Genomic DNA, 26,268 nt, shown 5'->3' with positions numbered 1-26,268 from the left:
GTGACCCTCCTGTTCGCAGCAAATGTCTGCGACGGACCCACACCTTATCTGCTATTGGTGTCTGGGCGAACACCATGACTCGGCGAATTGCGACGCCTGCCAACAGCTCAAGCAGAAGTCCCGGCAGGAGCACCAGATGAAGTTACTTTCGGATCGCCTGTCCCGGTCGAAGTCTTCACGGCCAGTAGCCTCCTCTTCGGCGGCAGGTCCCGGAGGCAGTGGGTTCCGGTTGCGGCATCGGTTGCCGTCTGGTTCCCAGGTGCGTCACTCGCCCCTGCCCGGTAAGTCCCGGCGCATGTCGCCGAGGTCCTCCACCTCCCTTCCTTCTGTTTGTGGGGGCACTAGTTCCTGGATCTCTACAGACGTGCGCCCCCGGGAGTCGTTCCTTCCCTATCTGCCTTTCCTGGGCATGGAGGCGACTCGGACCAAAATGGCAGCCTATACCGCGGCCTTGCAGGCCTCCCTTGGGTCCTCTCCTCTCCCTAGGGCATCCTCGGACCCTCCGCTACGTGCGGGGTCTTCAGTGGGCTCGCCGGTGGGTCCGCCCCCAGCCCCGACTGAGCACCTTTCCTCTAGGGATGAGGGAGATATGGCGTTGTCAGGACGTGGCCTGGCTGGGTCCCCCTCTTCCACCCATAGCACCCCTCAGACGCCGCATAGTCCAGTGGGGCTCCCTGTGGCGTCGCAGGTGGTTGCTGGTGCTCAGAGCTTGGCTCCGAACCCTTCTCAGTCTTCCGGACAGGCGGCTGCCTTTTCGGAGGCCGAACCGGCGCCGGTTTGGCACCAACGCCTTGCCTCCCCAGCTCCAGCTCCGTCCCGTACTTCAGGGTCGGAGCCGGAGCCTATTGTGGTTGAGGTCAAGTTGGCACCAGACGAGGCCGAGTCGGCGCTTGACGGATCCAAGTCGGAGCTGGACGGATCCAAGCGTTACATGTGCTCTATCCTTTACTTCTTGGTTTGTAAATCGACAATATCTGATACTGTCCTTTATGATGGTGTTCTGCACCATCCGATTTCTTTGTCTTACGGAGTTTTTCTCCTTCGCACACTGTTCCCATACTTTCACAGCTTTGTTGGTGGCTCCGCGTTGTGCCGCGGTAAAGCTTCTCCGAAGAAAAGTGACGTCAGCGCGCGAAGAGGGACTTGTATAACCTCGCTGACGTCACGTCCTTGGACGACGTCAGGGCGGGGTTGTATGGCGCCGTCCCCTGGCGCGCAGAGGTGCTGCTGCAATTTTTTTTCCAGATCCAGTCTGACGCCTGGGGATAATTCTAAGTTAAGGAATCTGCGGCTAGACAACGTCTCTACCAGATACATCGTTACCGAAGGTAAGTAACTCATACAATATAAAAAAAAGTAAATGGTGCTGTAGGTTACTGTTAGAATGTATTAAGAGTAGGGTCCGTTGCCAGGTATTCAATGAGCAAAGGACGTGGGTAGAGTACTTCTTTACAATATTCAGTGAACATCGTCTTTTGAAACCTCAACAACAAGCCGACCATGATTATGTTTTACACTTCTCTCTAAAACAGGCCGTTGGAAGATCGCACACAGAAGGGTCACATATTGGGAGACCCCAGAAACAGAGAGGGTGTCCTGGCCCCAGACCGAGAGATCACCCCAGTAGCCTTCATTCTCTTACGATTGCTCACTCACCTGGCAATGACACTGGGAGCAATGAAGGATCCCGAGGTACATATATATGTCTTATTATCAATGTAGTATATTGTGCTGGATTTATAATTGAGCTGGTGTATGTGTCCTTTTTTTGATATTTCAGTCTAGGTACGGCATATGACTGTAGAAAAGGATCGCCAGAGACAAATGTTGATTAATCGATTTACCGTGTCATGCTAATTTGATTGAAATGAAAAAGTATTAATCAAATTGGAATTGTGAAAAGAAAAGCTGTATGGAAAGATTTCTAACTGAGGCACCCTGAGAAGCTCTTAACAGAACGACACCACTGCCACCCCACTGCAGATTTAACTATTGTCTCCCACTGCTAGAATTCCTCTGTATTTGCTATCATCCTCTCCTGATGTGCCTCCTTTGCCAGCCAGTGCTAGCCTGTGCTGTTGCTTCAGTTAGCATTGTTTTTACACTGTAGAGTTCTGACCTGCTGATTTTAAGGTTGTATTTATGAACATAACCACATATTTGTAATTTTAAGTTGCTAATTTAGTGTTTTGAGAAGCTATGGTAACAAGGAAGTCAAGCCAATAGCGTACTCTTCACCTGGGTTAGCAAGAACTGCACTGTTTTGATTAGCATTTAATTTCTTTTTCTTTTAACTTTTTTCTAAAACGTTATTTCAGATTTTCTTAACTGCCGCTTGTTTTGAATGTTACACTCAATGCATCTTACTCCTGTATGCTTCCATTATCCCTTTCATGTCTAGCCTACCCCAGTATAGCATCCCATAGTTTCTTACCAATCTCCCACTTGTACCAATTATTAGAGAACCTTGAAATTTCTTAACCCACCTCCACACTTCACCCCCTACAAGTTCATGGGCTACAAGTCACACATCTGGTGCAGGAATCTGATGTGGGTGACCAAACCTCACAGATACAGTTTCTTGTGCTTGGGCCTGTTGCATAAGATGTTGTCTCATGAGTTGTGTAAGTTTATGAATCAAAAGTCCATCAGTGAGTGGGAAACTAAACTCTTCCTTGACACACTCAAGGAGAAGTCCTTGACTTCCTTGAAATTGTTGCACTCCAAGAATCGTTCCGCTGATGACATCACAGCAGGTAAAAACAAAAACGTTCTTCCTCCTTTCACAGATAAAGCAAGAAACAGACAAAGAGCCTCTAAGGTACAGAAGGATGCCTGCAAGAAACCCTTGAATTGTTTGCTATCTTCTAGCAGAATTCCTATGATGCGCTCTGCACTTCAGCTGCTTTTGAGACATCAGTGGCTTCGACTTAATGTCCAGTAGCCTTCATCGCACCTTTAAGATGACCAGAGCCCATTGCTTAGGCTTCAGCCACCATTGTAATAGCTGACCACTGCTTCTTCAGTTGGAACATTTGTTCATTTTTAGCTCCACCTAAGTCAGTTCTGAAAATGGATGTAATTCCCAAAAATGTGATCCTCTTTATTTATAGGAGTTGAAGTTAAATCAGACAGTAAAATATCAAAGCAAGAATCCTTTTTAATGATACACAAATTATTTCTCTATGATCCATTGCAATACCAGAATGTGACCATTTGCTACTCCTGTACATACTTGTAACCACCTACTAACTTATCTCTTTACCACAAGTGGTTTGAATAGTTTACTAGAGTTGGATTTTCACAACTAATTTCTGCTCAACAATTCGAAATGCTTCAACTGCCATTCAGTAGGCAGCAGAATCTTTGGAGATCCTTTGCTCAAAGAGCAACTGCTTTCCACCCTATTTACCGAGATTCTTGCAGACATTGTTATTTCCAGTCTTATTTGGCTGTTCATTGAAGCTTTATTCAATAATATACACAAGGCTTGGGACAAACCAGTGTGCCCCTGCAACTCGCAGTGTGAGTCCAAGAAACGTAGTCTGCACCTCTTGGATCAGTTATTTCTGTCCACTACTCACCAGACTCCGGAAAGCCTAGTGTGCAAGAATCTTTTTTTAAATTTCAGTTTGAGTCTTTTCCCTTTGTCCTGGGCCTGACAGATAGTCCAAAACATTGGATGTCCTTTAGAGATATATTTTGTTTTAGTCATGAAGCCTGGCCTTTAGGACACAGATACAAATTATTATTGGTAAGATATTTCCTTGAACTTTTGGTAATAGAAACGCTTGCAAATCACATCTGTTTCCCAGCCTCCTAAAGCTAATGTGAGAGTCCTACAGATCTGTACTTCAGATTTGTCATTAATGCTGTTGAGCAGTCCATACTAATAGAATATGACACAATTGAGCTTTTAGTCTATTTCACAGACAGGCAAGGTGTCATCAATTGCTATATGTGGATGAGATTCAAGGGCTTTTCCGAAGACATCCATGCCGAGCTGGGTTTGACTGAAGATCAACTTTTCTTAGCAGAAAAAGCAGATAAATTGCTAAAACACACTTCTAAGGACAGCAAAGCGACCACCAGGGCCTCAGGGCTGTACTGCTTGATGAAAAATAAAATGTATTTGCAATATTAGAAGCTTTCAGTCACCATGCCCAAAGACAGAAAGAGTAGCTACATCACATGCCTCAATAACATGTTTTCGATTCTGGAGGGTCAGAGAATGTATCAGGTAAATAAAGACAACCTTTCTCCACCTCCTCACCCAGTATGCTGCTACTGCTCTCAGTAACTAAGGAGCAACTCTGATCTGCTCTGCCTGTCTCTTTGCCCTCCTCCTGTAGCAGAAGTGGTAGTTTCTTCCACAACCTAACCTCTACAACCTTTGCCTTCTTAACTGGAGAATACGTAGGATAATATGATTTCCTTTGATCTGTCTGCTGTCAGTCCTTCGCCCCTCAACTATATTTGTTTCTTGGTGTGGTGAGGAGAACTCAACATCCTTAAGGTGTGCTTATGTTATGTGTTGTGCGTTGTGCTTTCCTTGACCTGGCCCAGCTTTGCTGTGGGCTCTGTTAAGGGCTGTTTGTTGCAACTTTTTGATTTGCTTTTTTTACCAGATAAGTTGTCATTGTTTAAGTGTCCTGTTATTTTAGATGTTTGTTTTCTGAAGGGATTGATCCATTTGTTCCTCCCTTCTCCCTTTGTTATGTCTCAGTGGGACCTTAATGTTGTGTTCAGGTTCCTTGTCAGTTCACCCGTTTAGCCTATGCACAGTAGTCAGAATGTTAGCAAGCTGCCGGCATTGTCTCTTCATCCTTCTTTTACTTCATTTTTTCAAACAAACTGGTTCTTTGTACCAAGATTCTATCTTTCCAAATGTTGTCCCTCATTTTTTTGTGGGTCAGTGCATCAGACCGTTGATATTCTGTCCACTTCCTTTTTCAACCAGAGTTGAAGAGGTTGCATTGTCTGTATCATTTAAGGGGATGTTCTGTTTTTTATTGACTTGACTCGCCAGCACTATTTTGACATGATTGTAGTCAAATAAGTCTTGAAATTCACATCCATCAGGGTCCATCTGGCTGTAATATCCAAGCTCAGCAGGACCCTTGATTCTTCATCCATATTCAGAGATGATTGTTAAACAATCCATGAAAGGATTATTCTGAGTTTTACCACCAGTTGGCTGTCTCTCAGTACTGTAGACTTAGCCAACTGATCTTGCCTCCTATTGGCTCTGACATTAGTCAGGAGAGTGGGACAGCTGCAGACATTCAAAATCAAGGTGCCATCCCTGCAGTTGGCCAAGAACAAAATCACTATGAAAATTAACCCCAAATTAATGCCGAAAGTACCATGAAACTTCCACCCAAAGGAGTCAACTTAATTTGCTTTTTTTTTTTACATCCATAAAAATTAGTAAAAAAAATAATGCAATCTCACTTAGTATTTGCAAATGTTTTAAATCCTATACGGACATGACCAAACACTTTGGTGATTCAGACCAACTCTTCATTTCCTTCAGACGTCCAGTCTTAAACTGCCCTCTCTCAAAATAACACATCACACGCTGGCTATCAGACTTCATAACCATCTGCCACAGACAAGGTAAACACCCTGGGGGGGTGGTGGGGTGGGTTGAAGACTACGCTCCTCACCAGAGATATGACAGTGACAGCAGCACTCTTACAGAAGTATATCTCCCAGACATATGCAGTGCAGCTGCATAGAAGAAGAGGCATATGTTCATCAAACTACCTGGATTCGTACCACTGCAAATTCTTCAGCAGTCCTGTATAGTCTGTTTCACTAACGGCGAGTCTGCTTACCAATAATTTCTAAGTGTATTTGATTGCTTAATATTCCTATATAAGCATGTAAATCTATGAAAGTTCCAATGCTGGATATCTACTGTCTTGGGCTTCCACAGAGAACAGTTACATGACTTTGTTTGACATCTTAGGCTGTGCATGTGCAACAAAAAATGATCGATCTCCACTTTAAAGTATCATCTGTCTTAGTCTCATGTACAGATGATCTCAAAAGGATGCATACAAGTGTAAAAACTTCCAATTCTGATGAATACTTCTATATGTAGATTCCTCACCTTGTGATTATTCCTCCGGCATCAAACTGGATCCAGAAAACTGAAAAGCAGTACTCCTGCCCGCCAATAGATGGCATTGTGTAGCTACGCATCTGAAAAAGACACGTTAGTGATAGATTCCTTACCTTAGAATTACCCCCAGGCGTCAGACTGGATCCAGAAAGTTTTTGTCAGCAGTACCCCTGCGCGTCGGTAGGCGTCGTCGTGCGGCTCCGCATACGTCGATGGCGTCGTAGTCACCGAGATGACGTCACTGGAGCTACTTGGACGCGCCCTCGTGCACTGACCTCATTTCTTTATTTTTCCACGCCAGCAAGCGCAGATCCGGAGAGAGCGGTACCCCCAGTCAATTTTTGACTGAGTTTTTGGGGACTATTTGTCTCTGTTCTTTTGAGTCTGTGACTCCTGGTGTATAGGGATGCCCGGTTTTAAGTCTTGCAAGGCTTGTCCCCACATGATGTCGGTGACGGACCCGCAGCGCGAGTGTCTCTACTGCCTTGGGCACGAGCACGACCCCTCGTTGTGCCCCGACTGCCGGGCCATGGCTCCAAATACTTTGCGGAAGCAGTCCCGAAAGTTGCATGAGGCCCGGGAGTCGGCTCTGTGCCGTTCAAGGTCCCGGTCCCGTGGGAGGTCGAGGGACCGGTTGCGGAGCCGCCACCATCGTTCGACAAAGTCGTCGCACTCTGGGTGAGGTAAGACGAAGCACAAGAAATTGAAGAAGCAGCGTCGCTCTTCGCCTTCCCCTAGCTTGTTGCGCGACACGGCTGAGGGTGTGGGTGGTGCCACCCCCGCGGCTCCAGAGGAGCCTAGGCAGTCGCTGACGACCTACCCGCCTTTCTCGGGTCCGTCGGCAACTCCGGCCCAGATGCAGGAATTCCTGTCTGCTATGGCCCACCGCGGGCCCGACTGGGGGTCCTCGCCTTCCTTCGTCGTCGACGGCTCTGACCTCTGCTCCGCAAGACCCTGGTGGATCCATGCCTGGATCACAGCCAGTGCCAGTTGGCCTTATACGACCTCCACCGACATCGGCCGGCCACCCGGCCGACGCCGTCCCCGGCTTCCACCCCGACGTGGAGACGGTGCCGGACCGGTGTCGGCCGACTCCGACGACGAATTTTTATCCCTTTATCCACCCACCTTATTTCCCACCTGCCTCGCAGGTTGCAGAGGACGCAGAGGTGTCTGAAGACCCTCTCGCAGCCCAATGCGAGTTAGAGCGGACTGGGACGAGGATTTGCAGAATGCAGGTGGACTGTATTTTTCTCCAGAACCTGGCGCACTGTATCCTTCTACCATGGCTACGGAAGAGGGTGGTACTTATTTGGAGGTGTTGCGTAGGGTGGCCAAAGCTCTTCACCTCGAGCTCCCTACGGTGGCCATCAGGACTAACCTGACAGAAGTGCTTCGCCCGGCGTCTTCCTCTACGGAGCCGCTACTACCGTTCAATGATGCACTTCCAGATATCCTTTTGGGCACTTGGTCCCGGCCCAACACAGGGGTTCCTGTGGATAGGAACGTGGCCCGACGCCATTGCCTGGCCACGGGTGACCCCATTTTCCTCTCCCATCACCCTACTCCAGAGAGCTTTGTTGTCCAAGCTTCTGCATCTCCAAGCGCATTCCCTTCCACACCACTGGACAGGGAATCCAAGGAACTGGAGCAGTTTGGGAAGAAAATGTTCACTTCTGCCAGTTCAGGTCTGTGAACACTGCATTCCTCTTGGGCCGTTATTCCCACTCTGTGTGGGATACGGTTGCCCTGGCGCTGCCTCACAGTCCGTAGGAGGCCCGGACGGTGCTCTCTCAAGCTATTGCTGAGGGGAGAGACGCAGACAAGTTCACAATTCGTTGTGGCCTTGATACCGCTGACTCGCTGGGCAGAGCGATTTCCACGACAGTGGCGCTATGCCACCATGCCTGACTGAGGACAACTGGCTTTCCCGGGGATGTCCAGAACATTCTGATGGACATACCCTTTGTTGGCACTCGCCTTTTTGGCGACAAGGCGGGTACTGCGTTGGAGCATTTTAAGGACTCGCGGGCTATGGCCAAGTCCTTAGGCTTTTCGGCCACGCGCACTCCTTCCGCTTCTGCTTTTCACTCCTTTCGTGGCCAAGGAAGGGGCGCCCAAACATGTTCGTTTCAGAGCCACAAGCCTGCGCAGCAACAGTCTCCGCGCAGCCGCGGGACCCGCAGAGGTGGGTTATGGAGCCAGAGGGCGGGTCAATCCGCCACCTCCCCTGCCGCCATTGCCTTTAAACCTTCCTAGTCCGGTGTTTCAGGCCCACCAAAAGCCAGTGGGTGGCAGGATTCGCCATCACCTCCCTCACTGGCGCACCATCACTTCAGACAGGTGGGTTTTACAGATAGTCCGAAGGGGCTACTCCCTCTCCTTCGAGACTACCCTCCAGCCATGCCACCTCAGTACCACCGCATGTCAGGGGATCACTTGGCACTTCTCCAGCAGGTAGTTGTGGCCCCCTTGGCCAAGGGGGCCTTCAAGCGCGTGCCAATGCCAAAAGTAGGTTGTGGTTGTTACTCCCACTACTTCTTGGTTCCAAAGAAGGACAAGGGCCTGCGTCCTATCTTAGACCTTATGGACGTCAATTGCTTCCTCCGCAAGGAGAAGTTCAAGATGCTCACACTGGCTCAAGTCTTATCTGCCCTAGACCCGCAAGACTGGATGGTAGCGTTGGACTTGCAGGACGCTTATTTTCATATCCCCATCCTGCTGGCCCACTGGCGTTAGCCTGCGGTTCACGGTAGGCCACGAGCACTTTCAGTTCACCGTGCTCCCTTTTGGCCTTACCAGCGCCTCTTGAGTGTTCACGAAAGTGATGGCGGTGGTCACAGCTCATCTGTGCAGATCAGGGGTTTCAGTCTTCCCCTATCTCGATGACTGGCTGTTGAAGGCGGGCTCGCCCCAGGCAGTCGTCTCCCACCTCCAGACGACGGCCGACCTCCTGCACTTGCTGGGATTCTCAATCAATGTGCCGAAGTCGCACCTGATTCCCTCTCAGAAGCTCCTCTTTATAAGAGCGGTTCTGGACACGGCGCAGTTTCGGGTTTATCATCCCGAACAGTGAGTCTGGGACATTTGGGCTATGATTCCGATCTTTCGGCCCATATCCCGGGTTTTGGTCAGGATGACCTTGAGGCTGCTGGGCCTCATGGCCTCCTGCATCCTGCTGACCAATCATGCCAGATGGCATATCCGGGCTCTGCAGTGGGACCTGAAGTTCCAGTGGGCGCAGCATCAAGGGGATCTGTCCGAGTACACCCAGATCTCGGAGGGCACTGCACAGCAGTTGCAGTGGTGGCTCACGAACCAGCATTGGGTCAGCGGCAGTTTACTCTCCCTTCCCCAACCGGAGCACACAGTGGTGAGGGATGCGTCCCTCCTGGGATTGGGCGGCCACATGGGAGAGGCGGGAATCAGAGGCCTCTTGTCTCCGGCGGAGTCCAGGCTCCACATCAACCTTCTGGAGCTCCAAGCGATCCTACTGGCACTGAAGGCATTCCTTCCCTCTATCAAGAGAAAGTAGTACAGGCAACACCACCGCCATGTGGTACTGCAACAAGCAAGGTGGGGTGGGGTCATGGCATCGCCATCATCCACAAGAACACCATCCGCATCATGACCAACACCGACGACACCCTCGCACCCGCCGAGCACCTGCACTTCCAGGTCCACATCAACCCCAAGACCACCCTCAGAGGCACCCTCATCTACAGACCACCGGGACCACACACACAATTCAGCGAGGACATTGCCGACTTCGTCAGCCCGCACGCCCTCCCCTCCGCTGACTACATCCTCCTCGGGGACCTCAACTTCCACCTGGAGAACAACAACAACCGCAACACCACCACCCTGCTGGACAACCTCGCAAACCTCGGACTCAAGCAGCTGGTGACCACCCCCACCCACTACGCCGGACACACACTCGACCCCGTCTTCTCATCCAGCAAGGACATCACCTTCAGCCACGCCACCGGACTCCACTCCACTGGACTGACCACAGCTGCGTCCACTTCAGCTTCAGAAGGACCACGATCCACCACCACCAGCAACAGGCTGCACGCAGAAGCTGGAACAAGATCACAGCCGACCAGCTCGCGACTTCCCTGAGCAAGAACCCACCCCCCAGCACAACGAACCCCAGCCAAGCGGCCACCAACCTCACGAAGTGGATCAGCGACTGCGCAGACGACCTCGCCCCCTTGAGGACCCCGCCTAGCAGACTCGGCAGCAAGAAAGCCCCATGGTTCACCGACTAACTCAAGAGCTCCAAGAAGAACTGCCGAGCCCTCGAGAGAGCCTGGCGCAGAGACCCAACACCGGACAACATGACTGCCCTCAAGCTCGCCACCCGAAAACACCACCAACGGATCCACGCCACCAAGAAAACTGCATTCAAGGAACGACTGGACAACAACGCACACAACAGCAAGGACCTCTTCAACATCGTTAAAGAGCTCTCCAACCCCAACGCCGGAAACAACGACATCACCCCTTCGCAAGACCTCTACAACTCCCTCGCCTCCTACTTCCACAACAAGATCGCGAACATACACAACAGCTTCAGCTCTCAACCGACGCACGCCACGACCGAACCACCGCCCCCCACCACCACCCTGCGCGCCTGGACCCCGATCGGCACCGAAGACACCGTCCGCACGATGAACTCCATCCACTTCGGATCTCCGACCGACCCCTGCCCTCACCACGTCTTCAACAAGGCCGACGCTGTCATCGCACCCCACCTGCGGGACATCATCAACACCTCCTTCCGACACCGCTACCTTCCCGGAGAGCTGGAAGCACGCAGAACTCAGCGCTCTACTAAAAAAGCCATCAGCCGACCCCACCGACCTCAAGAACTACTGCCCCATCTCGCTGCTCCCGTTCCCTGCCAAAGTCATCGAGAAGACCGTCAACAAGCAGCTGGCCGCCTTCCTCGAGACGAACGGATCCCTCGACCTCTCGCAGTCTGGCTTCCGGGCCAACCACAGCACCGGGACCGCCCTGATCGCAGCCACCGATGACATCCGAGCCCTGCTTGACAACGGAGAAACAGCAGCCCTCATCCTCCTAGACCTCTCCGCGGCCTTCGACACTGTCTGCCACCGTACACTAGTGCAGCGCCTCAGCAACGTCGGAATCCAAGAGAAGGCATTGGAGTGGATCATCTCCTTCCTCGCCGGAAGGACACAGAGAGTCTGTCTCCCCCCGTTCAGATCAGAAGCCACCAAAGTCATCTGCGGCGTCCCTCAAGGCTCCTCGCTTAGTCCAACCCTCTTCAACATCTACATGAGCCCCCTCGCAGACATCGCACGCCAGCACAACCTCAACATCATCTCCTACGCCGACGACACCCAGCTGATCCTCTCCCTCACCAACGACCCCGCCACCGCCAGAGCCAACCTTCACGAAGGGATGAAAGAGATAGCCGAATGGATGAAGAACAGCCGCCTGAAACTGAACTCGGACAAGACGGAAGTCCTCATCCTGGGATCTTCACCCTCCGCCTGGGACGACTCCTGGTGGCCCCCCGCCCTAGGCAGCGCACCTAAACCAACAGACCACGCACGCAACCTGGACTTCATCCTGGACTCCTCCCTCTCCATGACCAGACAAGTCAACGCCGTCTCCTCGTCGTGCTTCAACATCCTGCGCATGCTACGTAAGATCTTCCGGTGGATCCCCACCGAGACCAGGAAGACTGTCACCCAGGCCCTAGTCACCAGCCGTCTGGACTACGGCAACTCCCTCTACGCCGGAACCACCGCCAAACTCCAGAAGAGACTCCAGCGGATCCAGAACGCCTCAGCACGACTCATCCTGGACATCCCCCGTCGCAGCCACATCTCCGGACACCGGAGAGACCTGCACTGGCTCCCGGTCAACAAGAGAATCACCTTCCGTCTCCTCACCCACGCACACAAAGCCCTACACAACCAAGGCCCAGGATACCTCAACAGCCGCCTCAACTTCTACGCTCCCAAACGCCAGCTTCGATCGACCGGCCACGCCCTCGCCGCCGTCCCCCGCATCCGAAGAGCCCCCACAGGGGGACGGTCCTTCTCCTACCTCGCCGCCAAGACTTGGAACTCCCTCCCGACCCACCTCCGCCTGACCGAGGACCACCTCGCCTTCAGGAAGCAACTCAAGACCTGGCTGTTCGAGCAGTAGCGGATGCCCCCCCCCTAGCGCCTTGAGACCGTCTGGGTGAGTAGTGCGCTATATAAATGCTTTGATTGATTGATTGATTGATTTTTTCAGGAGGCTCTGCGACTCTGGACATTCTGGAACATCAGGGCATTTTCTTGGTGGTTCAACACTTGGCGGGTTCTTTGAACGCCAGGGCGGTCTAACTCAGCCGCAGGTGCATGTTGGATCACGAATGGCGTCTTCACTCTGAGGTGACGTAAGGTCTCTTTCAACAGTGGGGAGAGCCTTAGTTAGATCTATTTGCCACCGAAGAGAACGCGCAATGTCAGCATTTCTGCGCGTTGGAATTTCCAAGGCGGCACTCGCTCGATGACGCATTTCGTCACGAGTGGAGTTGCCCGTCTATTGTACGCCTTTCCGCCTATACCACTTCTACCCAGAGTGCTGAAGAAGATCAGGCGCGACCGGGCCCAAGTCATTCTTGTGGCCCCGGACTGGGCTCGAAGAGTTTGGTATCCCGAGCTACTCAGTATGAGCGCGGATCCCCCAAACCGACTGCCTCTTCGGGAGGATCTTCTGTCACAGCAACAGGGAACGGTCCTCCACCTGAACCTGTCCAGCTTCCACCTCCATGCGTGGAGATTGAGCGGCGACAGTTGATTCCATTTGACTTGCCTCCTGAAGTCTGTGATATCATTCTGTCAGCCAGGCGTCCCTTCACTAAATCGGTATATGCCTGCAGGTGGAACAAATTTGTGGCATGGTGCACAGCAAAGGCTTTGTACCCCCTTTCTGCCCCTCTTTCAGAAGTCCTTTTGTTCCTTCTTTCTTTGGCCCGGCAGGGCTCTGCTCTGGGCACTATTGAGGGCTATCTTTCTGCAGTTTCGGCTTTCTTAGGCTCCCTGATCATCCCTCTCTTTTCAAGTCCCCTATTGTAAATAGATTTCTCAAAGGCATCACTCACCTTTTCCCTCGTATTCCATTTGTGATGCCGCAGTGGGACTTGAATTTGGTTCTTACTTATTTGATGTGCGCTCCTTTTGAGCCGCTTCACAACTGTCCTCTTCATTTACTAACTTTGAAGACTGCTTTCCTGGTTGCCATCACGTCCGCTAGGCGTGTGAGTGAGCTCCAGGCTCTTTCCTGTAAACCTCCTTTTCTGCCAGTTTATCCGGACAAGGTTGTGCTCCGCACTCGTCCTTCCTTCTTGCCAAAGGTTATTACTGCCTTACACATCGGGCAAACTATCACCTTGCCCACTTTCTTTCCGCCTCCGCACCCTTCTAGAGAGGAAGAGAGGCTCCACCATCTGGACCCAAAACGTGCACTCTCATTTTACCTCAATCGCATACAACAGTTCCAGGTGGATGACCAGTTCTTTGTTGGCTACGTAGGCGCCAAGAAAGGCCGGGCTGTACACAAGAGGACTATCTCCCGCTGGGTCGTCTTGTGTATCAAGACCTGTTATTCTCTGGCTAAAATGAACCTCCGGTGGGGTTGCGCGCCCAGTCTACCAGAGTGAAAGCAGCTACTTCTGCATTGGGACATGGTGTCCCCCTGCAAGACCTCTGTCAGGCAGCCACGTGGGCCTCGCTGCACACTTTTACTAAGCATTATTACCTTGACAGTCAAGTCCGGAGAGACGGCTTCTTTGGCTGTTCTGTTCTCCATGACTTTCTGGTGTGATCTTGGTTCGCAGACCCACCACCGGGGTTGGTATTGCTGGGGTATCTATTCTAAGGTAAGGAATCTATCACTAATGTGTTTCTTTCAGATGATCAAGTTACTTACCTTCGGTAACGATAATGTAAGAAACATTAGTTAGTGATAGATTCCTTACCGCCCCACCCATCCTCCCCCCGTTCTGCGAACTGATTTGTAGTGTTAAGGTCATCCCTTTTAGGGCCCTAGTTTCAATGCACCAGTGGTCAGTATCTTGCATGGCTCTGCGTTCCTGGCGCGGAAAGTTGTGTGCAGAACTGGCGTCCGTGCGCATGGGCGCATCTAAGTAGCTCCAGCGACGTCATCTCGGCGACTACGACACCAGCGACGAACGCATAGCCGCACGGCGACGCCTACTGACGCGCTGGGGTACTGCTGACTAAAACTTTCCAGATCCAGTCTGATGCCTGGGGGTAATTCTAAGGTGAGGAATCTATCACTAACTAATGTTTCTTACAGATATATCATTACCGAAGGTAAGTAACTTGTTTGTCAGGGTGGGATCTTGGGTCCAGTGCCAGGAAGTTCGATGCCCCTGGAATGGACTGACTTGCCAAGGAATTTCTCTTTTTGTGCACCACCTGGTGGGATCTCTTAATGCCAATGTAGATGAACTCAGCTACCGCCACTTAGCAGATCATAAATGCCAACTAAATTTTAAGGTGGTCTATGATATCTTCCACAAGTGGTGACAACCCTGGCTAGATCTCTTTGCCACTGCCTAGATGCGCAATGTCAGCACGTGTGCTGCAGTTCCCACAAAGGCTCTCTCTCAGAGATGCATTCTGCCTATAGTGAAGATTGAGACTCCTTTATGGCTATCTGTCGCTGCCTCTTCTGGCTCGAGTTCTCAAAAAGATCAGGACCAACCAGGGCCAAGTATTTTTACTTGCTCCAGAATGCGCCAGGAATGTGTGGTGCCCTGAACTCCTGGGCATGAGCATCTTTCCTCTGATCAAATTACCATTTGGGAAGGATCTTCTGTCGCAGCTGTGAGGAGGGGTCCAGCACCATGTGTGAAGATATAACAATGTCAGTTGATTACATTTGTTCTCCCTCCCAAGGTTGGTAATGTCATCCTGGCTGCTAGGCTCCCTTTTACAAAGTCACTGTATGCCACCTGCTGGCACAATTTTGTGGATTAGTATGGTAAACACCAGATGGATCCATTACAGGCCATTCTGTCAGACATTTTCTAATTTGCTTTCAAGTTTTGCCCAGCAAGATCTTGCACTGAGTACTTTTAAAGGTTATTTGTCTGATCTTTTGACGTTTTTAACGTTTGCAGATCAGCCTTTTTTTTTTTTCAAATCACCTGTTGTGATGCATCTCTTTAAAGGTGCCCCAAATAAAGCTGAAGGGAGATACAGTGTGGTTATGTTCCATAAAAGACTAGAACTGAAGCTAAAGAACTGAATTGGACTGGTAAAGAGTTTTGTTCTGTTTTTTTCCTGTCTGCTACCTTTCAGCCCCCTCTACTCCCTGTTTTTAGCTTTTACCCTTAACTGATTTGCATAGCCAAAGAATGTATGATCTTATGCTAGTGTATTTCTAGACCCCAATCACCGAGGAGGGCATCCTGGCACTGATGCAGGGGCATGGTACCCATTTTCAAGCTTACCAACAGCATCTATAACTCTAGAGGTTTAGGAGTTTAGATGTGGATCTAAGAGCTAGCCGGACCAACATTTGCTGATGATATAAGAAGACTCAATCCCAATAATATGAAGTTTTGTTGATCTAATATACAGTCCTACTAAATTTGAAGGAACCGCATAACATGTTGCCACCAACGTTTTAGGTTTGGTACCTATTTAATGCGTCTCCTGATTACTTTCTTGTGTGTGCCGTGAGCTCCTTTAGTATCTTTATGCAAAGTCGTCCTTGGTAATATGGGTTTCTCCTCAGGTTTATTAGGAAGCATCTATGTATTTCTGTAGGCTGATCAGGCTTGGTGTTTTAAAAGGAAGTCCCCTATAGTGTTTTCGTTTTTTGGGTTCCATTTATATATTTGATTGCGCAACCAGTGAATATTGTTGTTAATTTTAGACCAGCAGTAACTAATCATTTAAATAGAAATGGGCCCGCCAATGGCAGTGGAGATGTTAACTTTGTAGTTGAGGTACACTAAGCATATAGATGTAAAAAAAATTATTTATTCCTGGGTTAATTTTCCTGCAGCCAATGCAAATTCACAGACTTTTCACACATATACTGAGGCTGCAGTTCCAGCTGCATCTAGACCTTGTGAGCATTTAGAAATACCGTTAGCATTCCAGGAACATCACAATTGGTTCCAAGGCGCCCTCCCACATACCCATCAGAACATAAGACTAGGCCCTCTCAGTAATTCATGGCGCGACCTGACCGGTCTTAGGGAGTTATACGCCCGTTCTGACTGTAGATCATTTAACACAGCCAGAGATGTTTGTTCCCTTAAACCATTTGGTTAGACTATATCGACGTTTAATGCAGTTTATGATGCATACTTTAAATACTGCCCCAGCATGGATTCCTTGTGCTGGACCAGCTGAGTTAGCTGTGCCTGCAATTAGTCCAATTACCATTAATGTCATTATGGGTAAGATCCCAGCCAAACATGATGAGATTACGTTTTGAATACCACAAATAACATATCAGCTTTAGGCAGTTTTTCCTCACAAAGGACCCAAAGAAAAGTTTAGAGTTCTCACTATGTGTCTTTCACTTGGTATGGTTTCTCTGGTTGACGAGTGTAATACGTGGATTGCTGTATTTGCTTACCATCTACCCCATTACTCGTGGTAGTACTCAAATTGCTGTTTTGCCTTAGGTGCTTAACAGATTCAGACTAAACATGGAGCGACCCCTGCCCTATATTTGAGGATGAAACTCATTGGCAACTTTGCTACAGTGTCTTGAAATGTTTTAAGTAATGTCAGGAGGAGGCAAGTTCTTTGACTATACTCCGACAGCGGGACTCCGCTTTAGGTCCTGCTGCAGATCAGGAACAGGAGCTGCCTAAAATAATTTCTGAAACCTATACTTCTATAAGTTAGGATAGTTTGGGAATCAGGGCTGATAAGCCACATATCAAAGGTAAATCAGAAGCCAATAATGGCAAGCAGACACCTGAGTCTTCTAAAGTTCTCCTATCCTGGTTGAAAGGTAGCAACAAAGTCATATTCTGCAAAGAACAACGACCATCACAACTGGCTACGAGGTTATGCCTTAGCTGATTTTACAAATTGCAAATTGTGATGGTCGGTGAACAATATCACTGGAGGTTTTTCGCCCAGTAGGTAATGCCTCCATTCTTTAAAGGCTGTGTGAATAGCCAAAAGTTCTTTTTAGATTATGGTATAATTGAATTTGGCTGAATTAAATTTTCTGGAAAAATAAGCTATGGGGTGGAGTTGACCGCTTTCATCATGTCTGGGATAGTATTGCTCTTATGGCTTCATTGGAGGCATCTGCCTCTTTTACGAAAGGCTAGTCTACATCTGGGCGAGTCAAGATGAGTGCTGGCGTAAAGGCTTCTTTTAAGGTGGAAAAGGCCTGAGCAGCATGTGGGTTCGAGTTAAACTGTACATTTTTACATAACTTGGGGATCGAGAAGTTCGGGTTTTAACTATAGAAGTTTGCAAATCCCAGATATTTTTGTATGTCTTTAACATTTTGTGGTGGCGGCCATTCTTTGACTGCCTGGACCTTTCTTTCTGACATTGTTAGACCTTGTGGAGTTAATATGAAACCCAAAAGCTCAACTTCTGTGAGATGAAATTCGCATTTGGATAATTTACAATATGAACCATGTTGCCGCAATTTCTGTCTCTAAGATAATTCAAACATGTTGCTCATGAACCTTTTTGGATTGAGAATAAATCAGAATGTCATTAATGTAGACAATTATAAATAAATCGTATTATTCCCTCTGTACGTCATTAAGAGAAATGTGTAATGCCTCCAGGGCATTTCACAAACCAAAGGGGATTCTGCAATATTCATATGAACGGAAAAGTGTTGAGAACGCTTCTTCCACTTGTCTCCATCTCTTACGGGTATGAAGTGTAAGCCCCACTTAAGTCTAGTTTGGTATACATATTTGCAAAGCGCGCGTAACTCAAAAGAACTGGAATGAGCGGTAGAGGATTTTTTTTTATTTTAACATTATTCAATGCCCTATAACCAATACATGTGCACATCTCTCAATTTGCTGTTGGGTATAAAAAACAATGGAGAGGTTAATGGCAGCTTTGAGTAACGTATAAAGCCATTTTTTAAATATTCCTCTAGGTACTCTCTCAAATAAAGATTCTCCTTTTCAGTAAGGGCATAAGTTTGACTGCACAGAAATTTTGCGCGTGGGATAAGATTGATCTGCCAGTAATACTCACAGTGTGAAGGTAAAGTTTCTGCACTGGATTCGCTAAAGACATCTTGTTATTCCTAATAGTGTTTAGGCATACCGATGTTCTGTGCAGCTGCTGTGGCAGTGGTATGTTGCAAATGGGTACTAATTGGTTCTTGGGTGATCCAGTGCTTAATTTGTAAAATATGAAGTCCAAATGCTCAAATGTTTGTCAGAGGCCACACCCACTTCATCCACTGGCTCCACCCTCAATCAAGCTTACATATGTAAATCAGCATATAGGAAGTGTTACATAAGCCAGGGCTGGAGGACTACAAGGTGCTGTAGTGACATGTCATCCATACGGGTAGGCCGTATAGTTTGACTGCTTGGTCTGGAGAAGCACATACTCAGCATTGAGAATGGAACACCATAATAGGGGGTTGTCTTTAATAGTAAGAATTGATTTCTACACAAAGGAACCCTTTTTGCAACATTAATCTATGCTCTAACCTACACTTTGCAGTGTGCATGCAGTTCTTTGACGACAGTTAATAATTCACTGTTCTATATTCGGATTTTTAACTTAAACTGTAACAAAAAGATGTCTCTTAGAAAAGCAGTCACCCTCTGACCTATTCACATTATGCGCCCTTTTGATATGCATGGTACATATTTTTTACAGCAGGCATATTAACCCTCTGTGCTACCTATTGATGAGTCAAAACCTGAACTAGACAACTCCCATCACACTGCAAGAACAATCTTGACATCTTTATTGTTGCCTGGAAATAGCTGGAGGCAAGGAACGTGTCAGCAGATGCCTTTCAAATGAAAATAAACTTGCAAACACGGCGCTCCCTGAAGTCCGCATCCGGTGTGGTGGTACCATTTAAAGGTGTGGTGGTACCATTTAAACATAGGTGTCACAGTGTTACCTCACCGTGGCCCAGAGAGGGTGCAACACTTTCAGTAAACCCTTCTTCACCTCTACAGCAGGCACTGCGTGAGTAGATAGGATAGGATAGGATAGGATAGCCACTTGTAAAGCGCGAACGAATGCCGAAGCGTCTTGTTATGTTATGTTAGGAATATTTATATTGCGCACAGCTGCCCCAGCTAAGGGGCGTCCTGGCGCATGACAAGGTAGACATAGCAACACCTAACAAAACAAGAAAAACAGCAGAGCATAACATCTAAGGGGGAAGTTAAAATAGAAAGGTTTTTATAGCTTTGCGAAACGGGAGGAGATCCTCCATCAGGCGTATCTCCAACGGGAGAGAGTTCCACAGCAGTGCTGCTTTTACCCGGAAAGACCGACCTCCCGCTCGACTAAGCTTAAACCTCAGAACCACCGCAAACGCTTGGCCCAATGATCTCAGGGAGCGGGTGGGAACATAAGAGGACAAGAGGTTCGAAAGAATCCGAGGCGCTAGGCCCTTCAGAATCTTAAAGGCCACACATAAAACTTTGAAATTAATTCTAGTTTTTACCGGTAGCCAGTGCAAGGATCTAAGAGTACTGGAAACAGAGCAAGACCTGGGCAAGCCAACTATAGCTCTGGCTGCTGCATTTTGGACCCGTTGGAGTCGGCTAATTTCAGCCTGGTTCGCCCCTACCAGGAGAGAGCTGGCATAGTCCAGGCGAGATATTATAGTTGCCTGAACCACCAGCTGCCTGGTTAGGGGGGTCAAAGAACTTCAGGACGGGTCGTAGTCCTCGAAGAACACCAAAACAGCAGGCCGCAGTTTTCTTCGAATGCCCCACAAAGCTGAGAGTGGGCTCAAGCCACACTCCCAGATTTTTCAGCTCTGTGACCGGAGTTGGAGCAGGCCCAAGCTCTGGTGGCCACCATCTATCCCCCCAGAGCTCCCTCCCCCTTCCGACAACCATAACCTCGGTCTTCTTGGCGTTGAGCTGGAGACAGTTTGCGTTCATCCAGCTTGCCACCGCCCTCAGTCCACTCTGGAACCTGGGGGCCTCAAGCTCGGCATCCCCGCTGATAGTAACCGCTAGCTGAGTGTCATCAGCATAGGAGACCATGGTCATGCCCCACTGCTTGATGACATCAGCGAGCGGCCTCACGTAAAGATTGAAAAGCGTGGGACTCAGCGAGGATCCCTGCGGCACCCCCAGGCCCAGAGGATGGAATTTGGACTGATGGGGTGGGATTGCAACGCAGAAGGAACGGTCGTCAAGAAAGGAATGGAACCACTGTAGGGCAAGACCGCTGATGCCTATCTCCTCCAGGCGACGCAGGAGGATGCGGTGTGAGACAGTGTCGAAAGCGGCGCTCAGATCTAATAATACTAGCGCCGCCGTCTGTCCCGCATCTAGCACCCAACGCAGATGTTCAGCCATGGCGAGGAGAGCTGTCTCCGTACTATGCCCAGCACGGAACCCATTCTGGGTATCATCCAGGATGTTGGCTCGAGTGAGATGGTCCGAGAGCACCTGGTTGACATGGGCCTCCATAACTTTCGCCGGCCAGGGGAGCAGGGAAATAGGCCGGTAGTTCTCCGGTTTGGAAGGGTCCAATAAGGGCTTTTTCAAAATCGGAGAAACCACCGCCCGCTTCCATTTAGCTGGGACCATACCCGTCGCCAGCGAGATGTTAATAAGAGAACGCACTATGGGGCGTCCCACAAAAGACTGATCTCTAAAAAGGACTGGTCTTAATGGATCTAGAGGTGACCCAGACTTGATATTGGGAGACACCCTATCGAATTCCTCAGACGAAAACAAAGGAAGGGACTCCATAATGGGGAGGCCAGGAGTAATCTCCAAGGTCCCCGGACGTAGCCCCGCGAGGGGAAAAGCCCGATAAATACCTTGCACGTTCTCCAAAAAGAAGGATGCCAAAGCTTCGCAATGAGAGGTAGAGGCCAGTGCCGGAGAGGAAGTTCTTTTGGCCAACAGATCTTGGCGCTGGAAAGTAGAGAGGAACAACCCCATCTTACCGCTGGGTCACATCAAAAAGCCGCGTTTTTAACAGTTTTCTGAAAACTTGAGGACTGTGTATAAGTCTCAAAGGACCAGGAAGCATATTCCAGAGAGTGACAGCATGAAAAGAAAAGGATCTGCCTCCCCATCTGGCTTTCCTAACACGATGTAACTTAAGGAGGCCTTGAGAGGAAGACCTAAGTACCCGACCCGGGTAGTAGGGAATAAAGAGCTTTTGGACCCCCTTGGCTCCTCCACCAAACACTGCCTTATGTACTAGGCACAGTGCCTTAAACTCTATGCGCTGCTGGACTGGAAGCCAGTTAAGTGCCCTGATTCCTTCCGTGACCGACTGGTCTCTGGGAACGTCCAGTAAGAGTCTGGCCGCAGCATTCTGCAGAACCTGCAATCTCCTCATCAGAGTCTTGTTTATTCCTAATAATAGAGCGTTGCAGTAGTCCATTCTGGACAGCACTAAGGCCACCACTACATTCCTGCGAAGCTCATAGTTAATAAAAGGGAAGATCTTCCGCAATGTCCTTATTAGATAGGAGCAGGATGAAGCAAGATTACTGATATGTGCAGAAAAATTGAGCTGGTTGTCGAACACCATTCCTAGGTTTCTGACCTTACGCTTGGGACAGGGGCATTCACCGGCCTCTACTGGCCACCAAATATCACTCCACACGTAAATTCCCTGGCCAAACTCTATTATCTCAGTTTTCTCCGTGTTAATTTTGAAATAATTTGCTCGCATCCAGTTCATGATTTCTGACATACAGCTATGGAACTCAGTAGCCGTGTCATTGGTTTGTTGACTCGTAGACACAATGAGCTGGGAATCGTCGGCCTAAGAAATGATCGTGAAGCCATGAGCCCTAACCAGCTTGGCCAAGGGGGCTACATAGATGTTAAAAAGCATGGGAGATAAGGCGGAAGCCTGCGGCATTCCACATGGTAGGGTAAAGGGGTCAGTCTGCGGCTCCGCGTCCGTCGTCGGCGTCGTGACGTTGTCGGAGTACTTAGACGCCGCCCTCGCGCGTTGACGTCAGTTCTTCTTTGTTCGAGGCATGTGGGCTGCTGAATTCATATCTGTGCATAGATCGCCGCCTAGTGTTGGGTCCGGATGTTTGCACGTTGTTGTCCTGGAAGAGTCTTCGAAGTATCCTTGGATAGGTGACTCCTCCCCTGGACTACAGTGCGCATGGGCATCCTCTCCATCCTCAGATTGTTTTTTTCCGCCATTGGGTTCGGATGTGCTATCTTAGCTCAAGTTAGGAAAATATTTGGTCGAGGCCAAAAGGCCTTTAGTTCGCGTCGGTACTGTTTATCGATCGGGTTTCGATAGAATTTGTTAGTTTACTAACTTTTCAGCACCGACTTCTTTCGCATTTACCTGTCCATCGACGACTTCGACGATGGAATCCAGGACGCCATTCAAAAGGTGTCCGGTATGCAATGCGAAGTACCCACACATCGACGTCCATCCGGTGTGCAACAAATGCCTTTCACCGGACCACGACGAATCGACATGCATGGCCTGTGCCGGGTTCCGTTCCTAGAAGACTCTAAGGAACCGAAGAGCGGCGAGACTCGAGGCGCGGCACGCGGCACCGGCCCCGGCAGACATCATCGACGAGGCCGACGTCGAAGACTTAGAAGCCATACCCTCCAGTCCCGTTTCCGAACACGACCCCGGATCGGACGGGGGCGACGAGTCACTCTTCCACAGAGGTGAAGACGACACCGAGGTAGGAGACGACGAGGAGGCCTTAGGGGCCGAGGAGAGTAGCTCCAATGATGAACAAGGCCTACCTGTTCAAACCGAAGAAACACCAGCGCCACGGCCTTTGGCTCCGGTCGAGGGATCGCCTTCGGGCCTTACCCGAGACCCATCCCGTAGTTCTTCGGCCCCGCCCTCGGGCCCGGCCTCGGACGTTCAGCGGCAGCCATTGCCGCATAAGCCAGATGGTTTCCCTACCACAAAACCGAAACCGAAAGCTGCTCCGGTTCAAACGAAACCGAAACTGAAAGTGGCCTTGGTCGGATCGAGGCCTTCGACGCCAGCGCAACGCGTCGGCACCGACCGCACCAAGAGGGACTTCGGTGCCGAACTGGAATCGGGCGACATCGGAGTCGGCAAAGGGAAAAAGGCCATCGGCACCGAGAAACCTACTCGGCTACCGACGCCAACGACACCGAGGGCAATACCGCCTGCTTCGCCACGCGTCGCTCCCTCGACGACGCCGAAGCCTCACGTACCGAGGACGTCGGTGGTGATCTCCACACCTCGACTCGAAGACCCGCCGGCGCCGAAAAAATCCACGCCCGGCTCTACAAACCTGCCCGGTGCCAAAGCCTCAAAGACGCCCCAAGTGCAGCCTGGTGCGACACAAAGCAACAAAACCACGGCGGCCCTCAAGGACCCGTCGGGTTCCGGCCCGATAGGAGCTCCAGCACCCTCAACGGGGCCAGCCAACATTACCTTCGGCTTGCCTCCGTCAACAATCCCGAAGATGTTCCAACTCAGGACACGGGTTACCCAGACTCCGGTTCCACCGGACGAGACGTCGCCGTCATGTGTCATCGACGCCGACACTGGCAGGATGATTCTCCACGACCGAAGAATAACTTCGGAACCGCCATTGGACCCTTTCAGGATCCCACTAAAAAGGAAGCTGCCTGTGGAATCAGAACCTCTCCTTTATGAACCGTTCCATTCCTCCTACCAGGATCCACACCGGTTCTCCCCCGCACGCTCCGACACGGATGCATTGGAGGACTACATGGAGGACCAAGCACCCTACCATGTAGACACAGACCCTGATGACCAGCAGGACCCTGATCAAACTTGGGGCGACCCTGCAGACCCCAGTGCACCTCTCGATACACAGGACCCACAACTCTATGGGGCGAAAACATCTCCCACGGAGGATACTGCGGCGTTCAACGCACTTATTGAACGTGCGGCAAATAACCATGGGGTACAGCTTCACTCGGATACCATCGAGGATGACTTTCTAATGGACACCTTTGCATCCTCAGAAAGACATGTGAAAACTTTGCCAATGCTGAAGGGGGTCCTCAAGCCGGCTAAGGACATTTTCAAGGAACCCACCAGGGCACGAGTGATAAACCCCAGGATTGATAAAAAATACAGATCAGCACCTGGGGATCCTACTTACATCAAAGGACAATTGCCACTCGACTCCATCGTCGTAGCGAATGCTCGCAAGAGGGCACACTCGCAAACGACAGGTGACGCTCCTCCCCCGGACAAAGAGTCCAAGGTGCTAGAGACCTCCGGCAAACGAGTTGCCGCCCAGGCTGCCAACATATGGCGCATAGCCAACACTCAAGCGCTCCTCGCTCGCTACGATAGAGCGCACTATGACACATTGGAGCACCTCCTCCAACATCTCCCTGACCACTTCAAAGAAGGTGCGGAAATTCTTATCAGAGAGGGACAGCTACTCACAAATGCTTCCATCAAATGTGCGCTAGATGCTGCAGACACGGCTGCCAGGGCCATAAACACAAGCGTCATGCTGCGACGCCATGCCTGGCTACGAATCTCAGGATTCAAGCCTGAGGTACAAAACAACATACTGAACCAGCCCGTCAACCCCGACTATTTATTCGGCCCGAGGTTGACACCACCCTCGAAAAGATAAAAAAGGACACGGACACTGCAAAGTCCATGGGCGCTCTCCAAACTCAGTCCTTTCGGAGCGGCTCCTTTCGTCGCCCCGGAAACAAGGGAGCAGGTAGAGGACAGGGGTCACAACAAACGTATAACAAAGGCAATACACAGACCACCTACGATAAAAACACCCGAGGTGGATATCGTGGCTCCAGTACAAAGGGCAGAGGACGTGGCTACGGCAACACCAGGTCCTCCCCCAAGAACAAGCAGTGACGCCCTCTCCCTTCCTCCCGACCACATAACACCTGTCGGGGGAAGACTACAAAGGTTCCTGTCCACGTGGAACTCCATCACCACGGACAGGTGGGTCAAAGATATTATAAAATACGGTTACTGTCTGGAGTTAACCTCCACTCCACCCACAATACCACCAAGAAACCGTCCTATGTCCTCAGAGCACTTAACGCTCTTACAGCAAGAGGTAGAAAGTATGCTTCTAAAAGGCGCTATCGAGGTCGTACCCATCCACGAGCAGGGTACGGGGGTTTACTCCCTCTACTTCTTAATTCCAAAAAAGGACGGGTCGCTCAGGCCTATATTAGACCTGAGACCCCTGAACCTGTACATTCTTTCAGAGCACTTTCACATGCTCACTCTACAGCAAGTCCTTCCGCTTCTCAAGCAGGGAGACTTCCTAGCCTCACTGGACCTCAAGGATGCGTACTTTCACATACCCATCCACCCCTCACACAAAAAATACCTCAGGTTCACTGTTCAGGGACGGCACTATCAGTTCAAAGTCCTTCCCTTCGGCGTGACAACAGCGCCCAGGGTTTTCACGAAGTGCCTAGCTACGGTGGCAGCACATTTACGGAGACAGCATATACACGTCTACCCCTACCTAGACGACTGGCTCGTTCAAGCGGTCAGCCCAGCAATGTGCAAGCCACATGTCCCGCACCATTCACCTTCTTCACAGTCTGGGATTCTCACTAAATTACCCAAAGTCCCATCTCCAGCCCACACACGTACAACAGTACCTAGGTGCGACTATAGACACTCTGGCGGCCACAGCTCAGCCAAATTTAGTGAGGATCAACAGCATACAACTGCTGATCTCCAAGTTCAAACCCAATCACTCGCTTCCAGCGCGAGTGTTTATGCAGTTGATAGGCATGATGGCCTCCTGCATCTTCATAGTCCCGCACGCGAGGTTACATATGCGCCCACTTCAGGAGTGCCTAGCACGTCAGTGGAATCAGGCTCAAGGACAGTTGAAAGACCTAGTGTTGGTGAGCGGTCGGGCATACAACTCTCTGCATTGGTGGAATC

General features: G+C 50.0%; 1 protein-coding gene across 2 annotated transcripts in view; it reads left to right on the top strand.

The window, feature by feature from the left end:
- Window positions 1–26,268, top strand: part of RNF213 (ring finger protein 213) — a 2,329,248-nt gene that overhangs the window by 2,023,784 nt on the left and 279,196 nt on the right. For both annotated transcript variants that reach the window (XM_085617427.1, XM_085617426.1), the window contains exon 54: window positions 1,533–1,692. In XM_085617427.1, coding sequence (XP_085473553.1) covers window positions 1,533–1,692 — 160 coding nt within the window. The remainder of the gene's footprint in view (window positions 1–1,532; window positions 1,693–26,268) is intronic.

The sequence above is a fragment of the Triturus cristatus genome, chromosome 7 (genome assembly GCF_964204655.1).
Source record: "Triturus cristatus chromosome 7, aTriCri1.1, whole genome shotgun sequence".
NCBI lineage: Eukaryota > Metazoa > Chordata > Amphibia > Caudata > Salamandridae > Triturus > Triturus cristatus.
The sequence above is the reverse complement of the archived record's forward strand: the minus strand, read 5'-3'. Positions and strand labels throughout refer to the sequence as shown.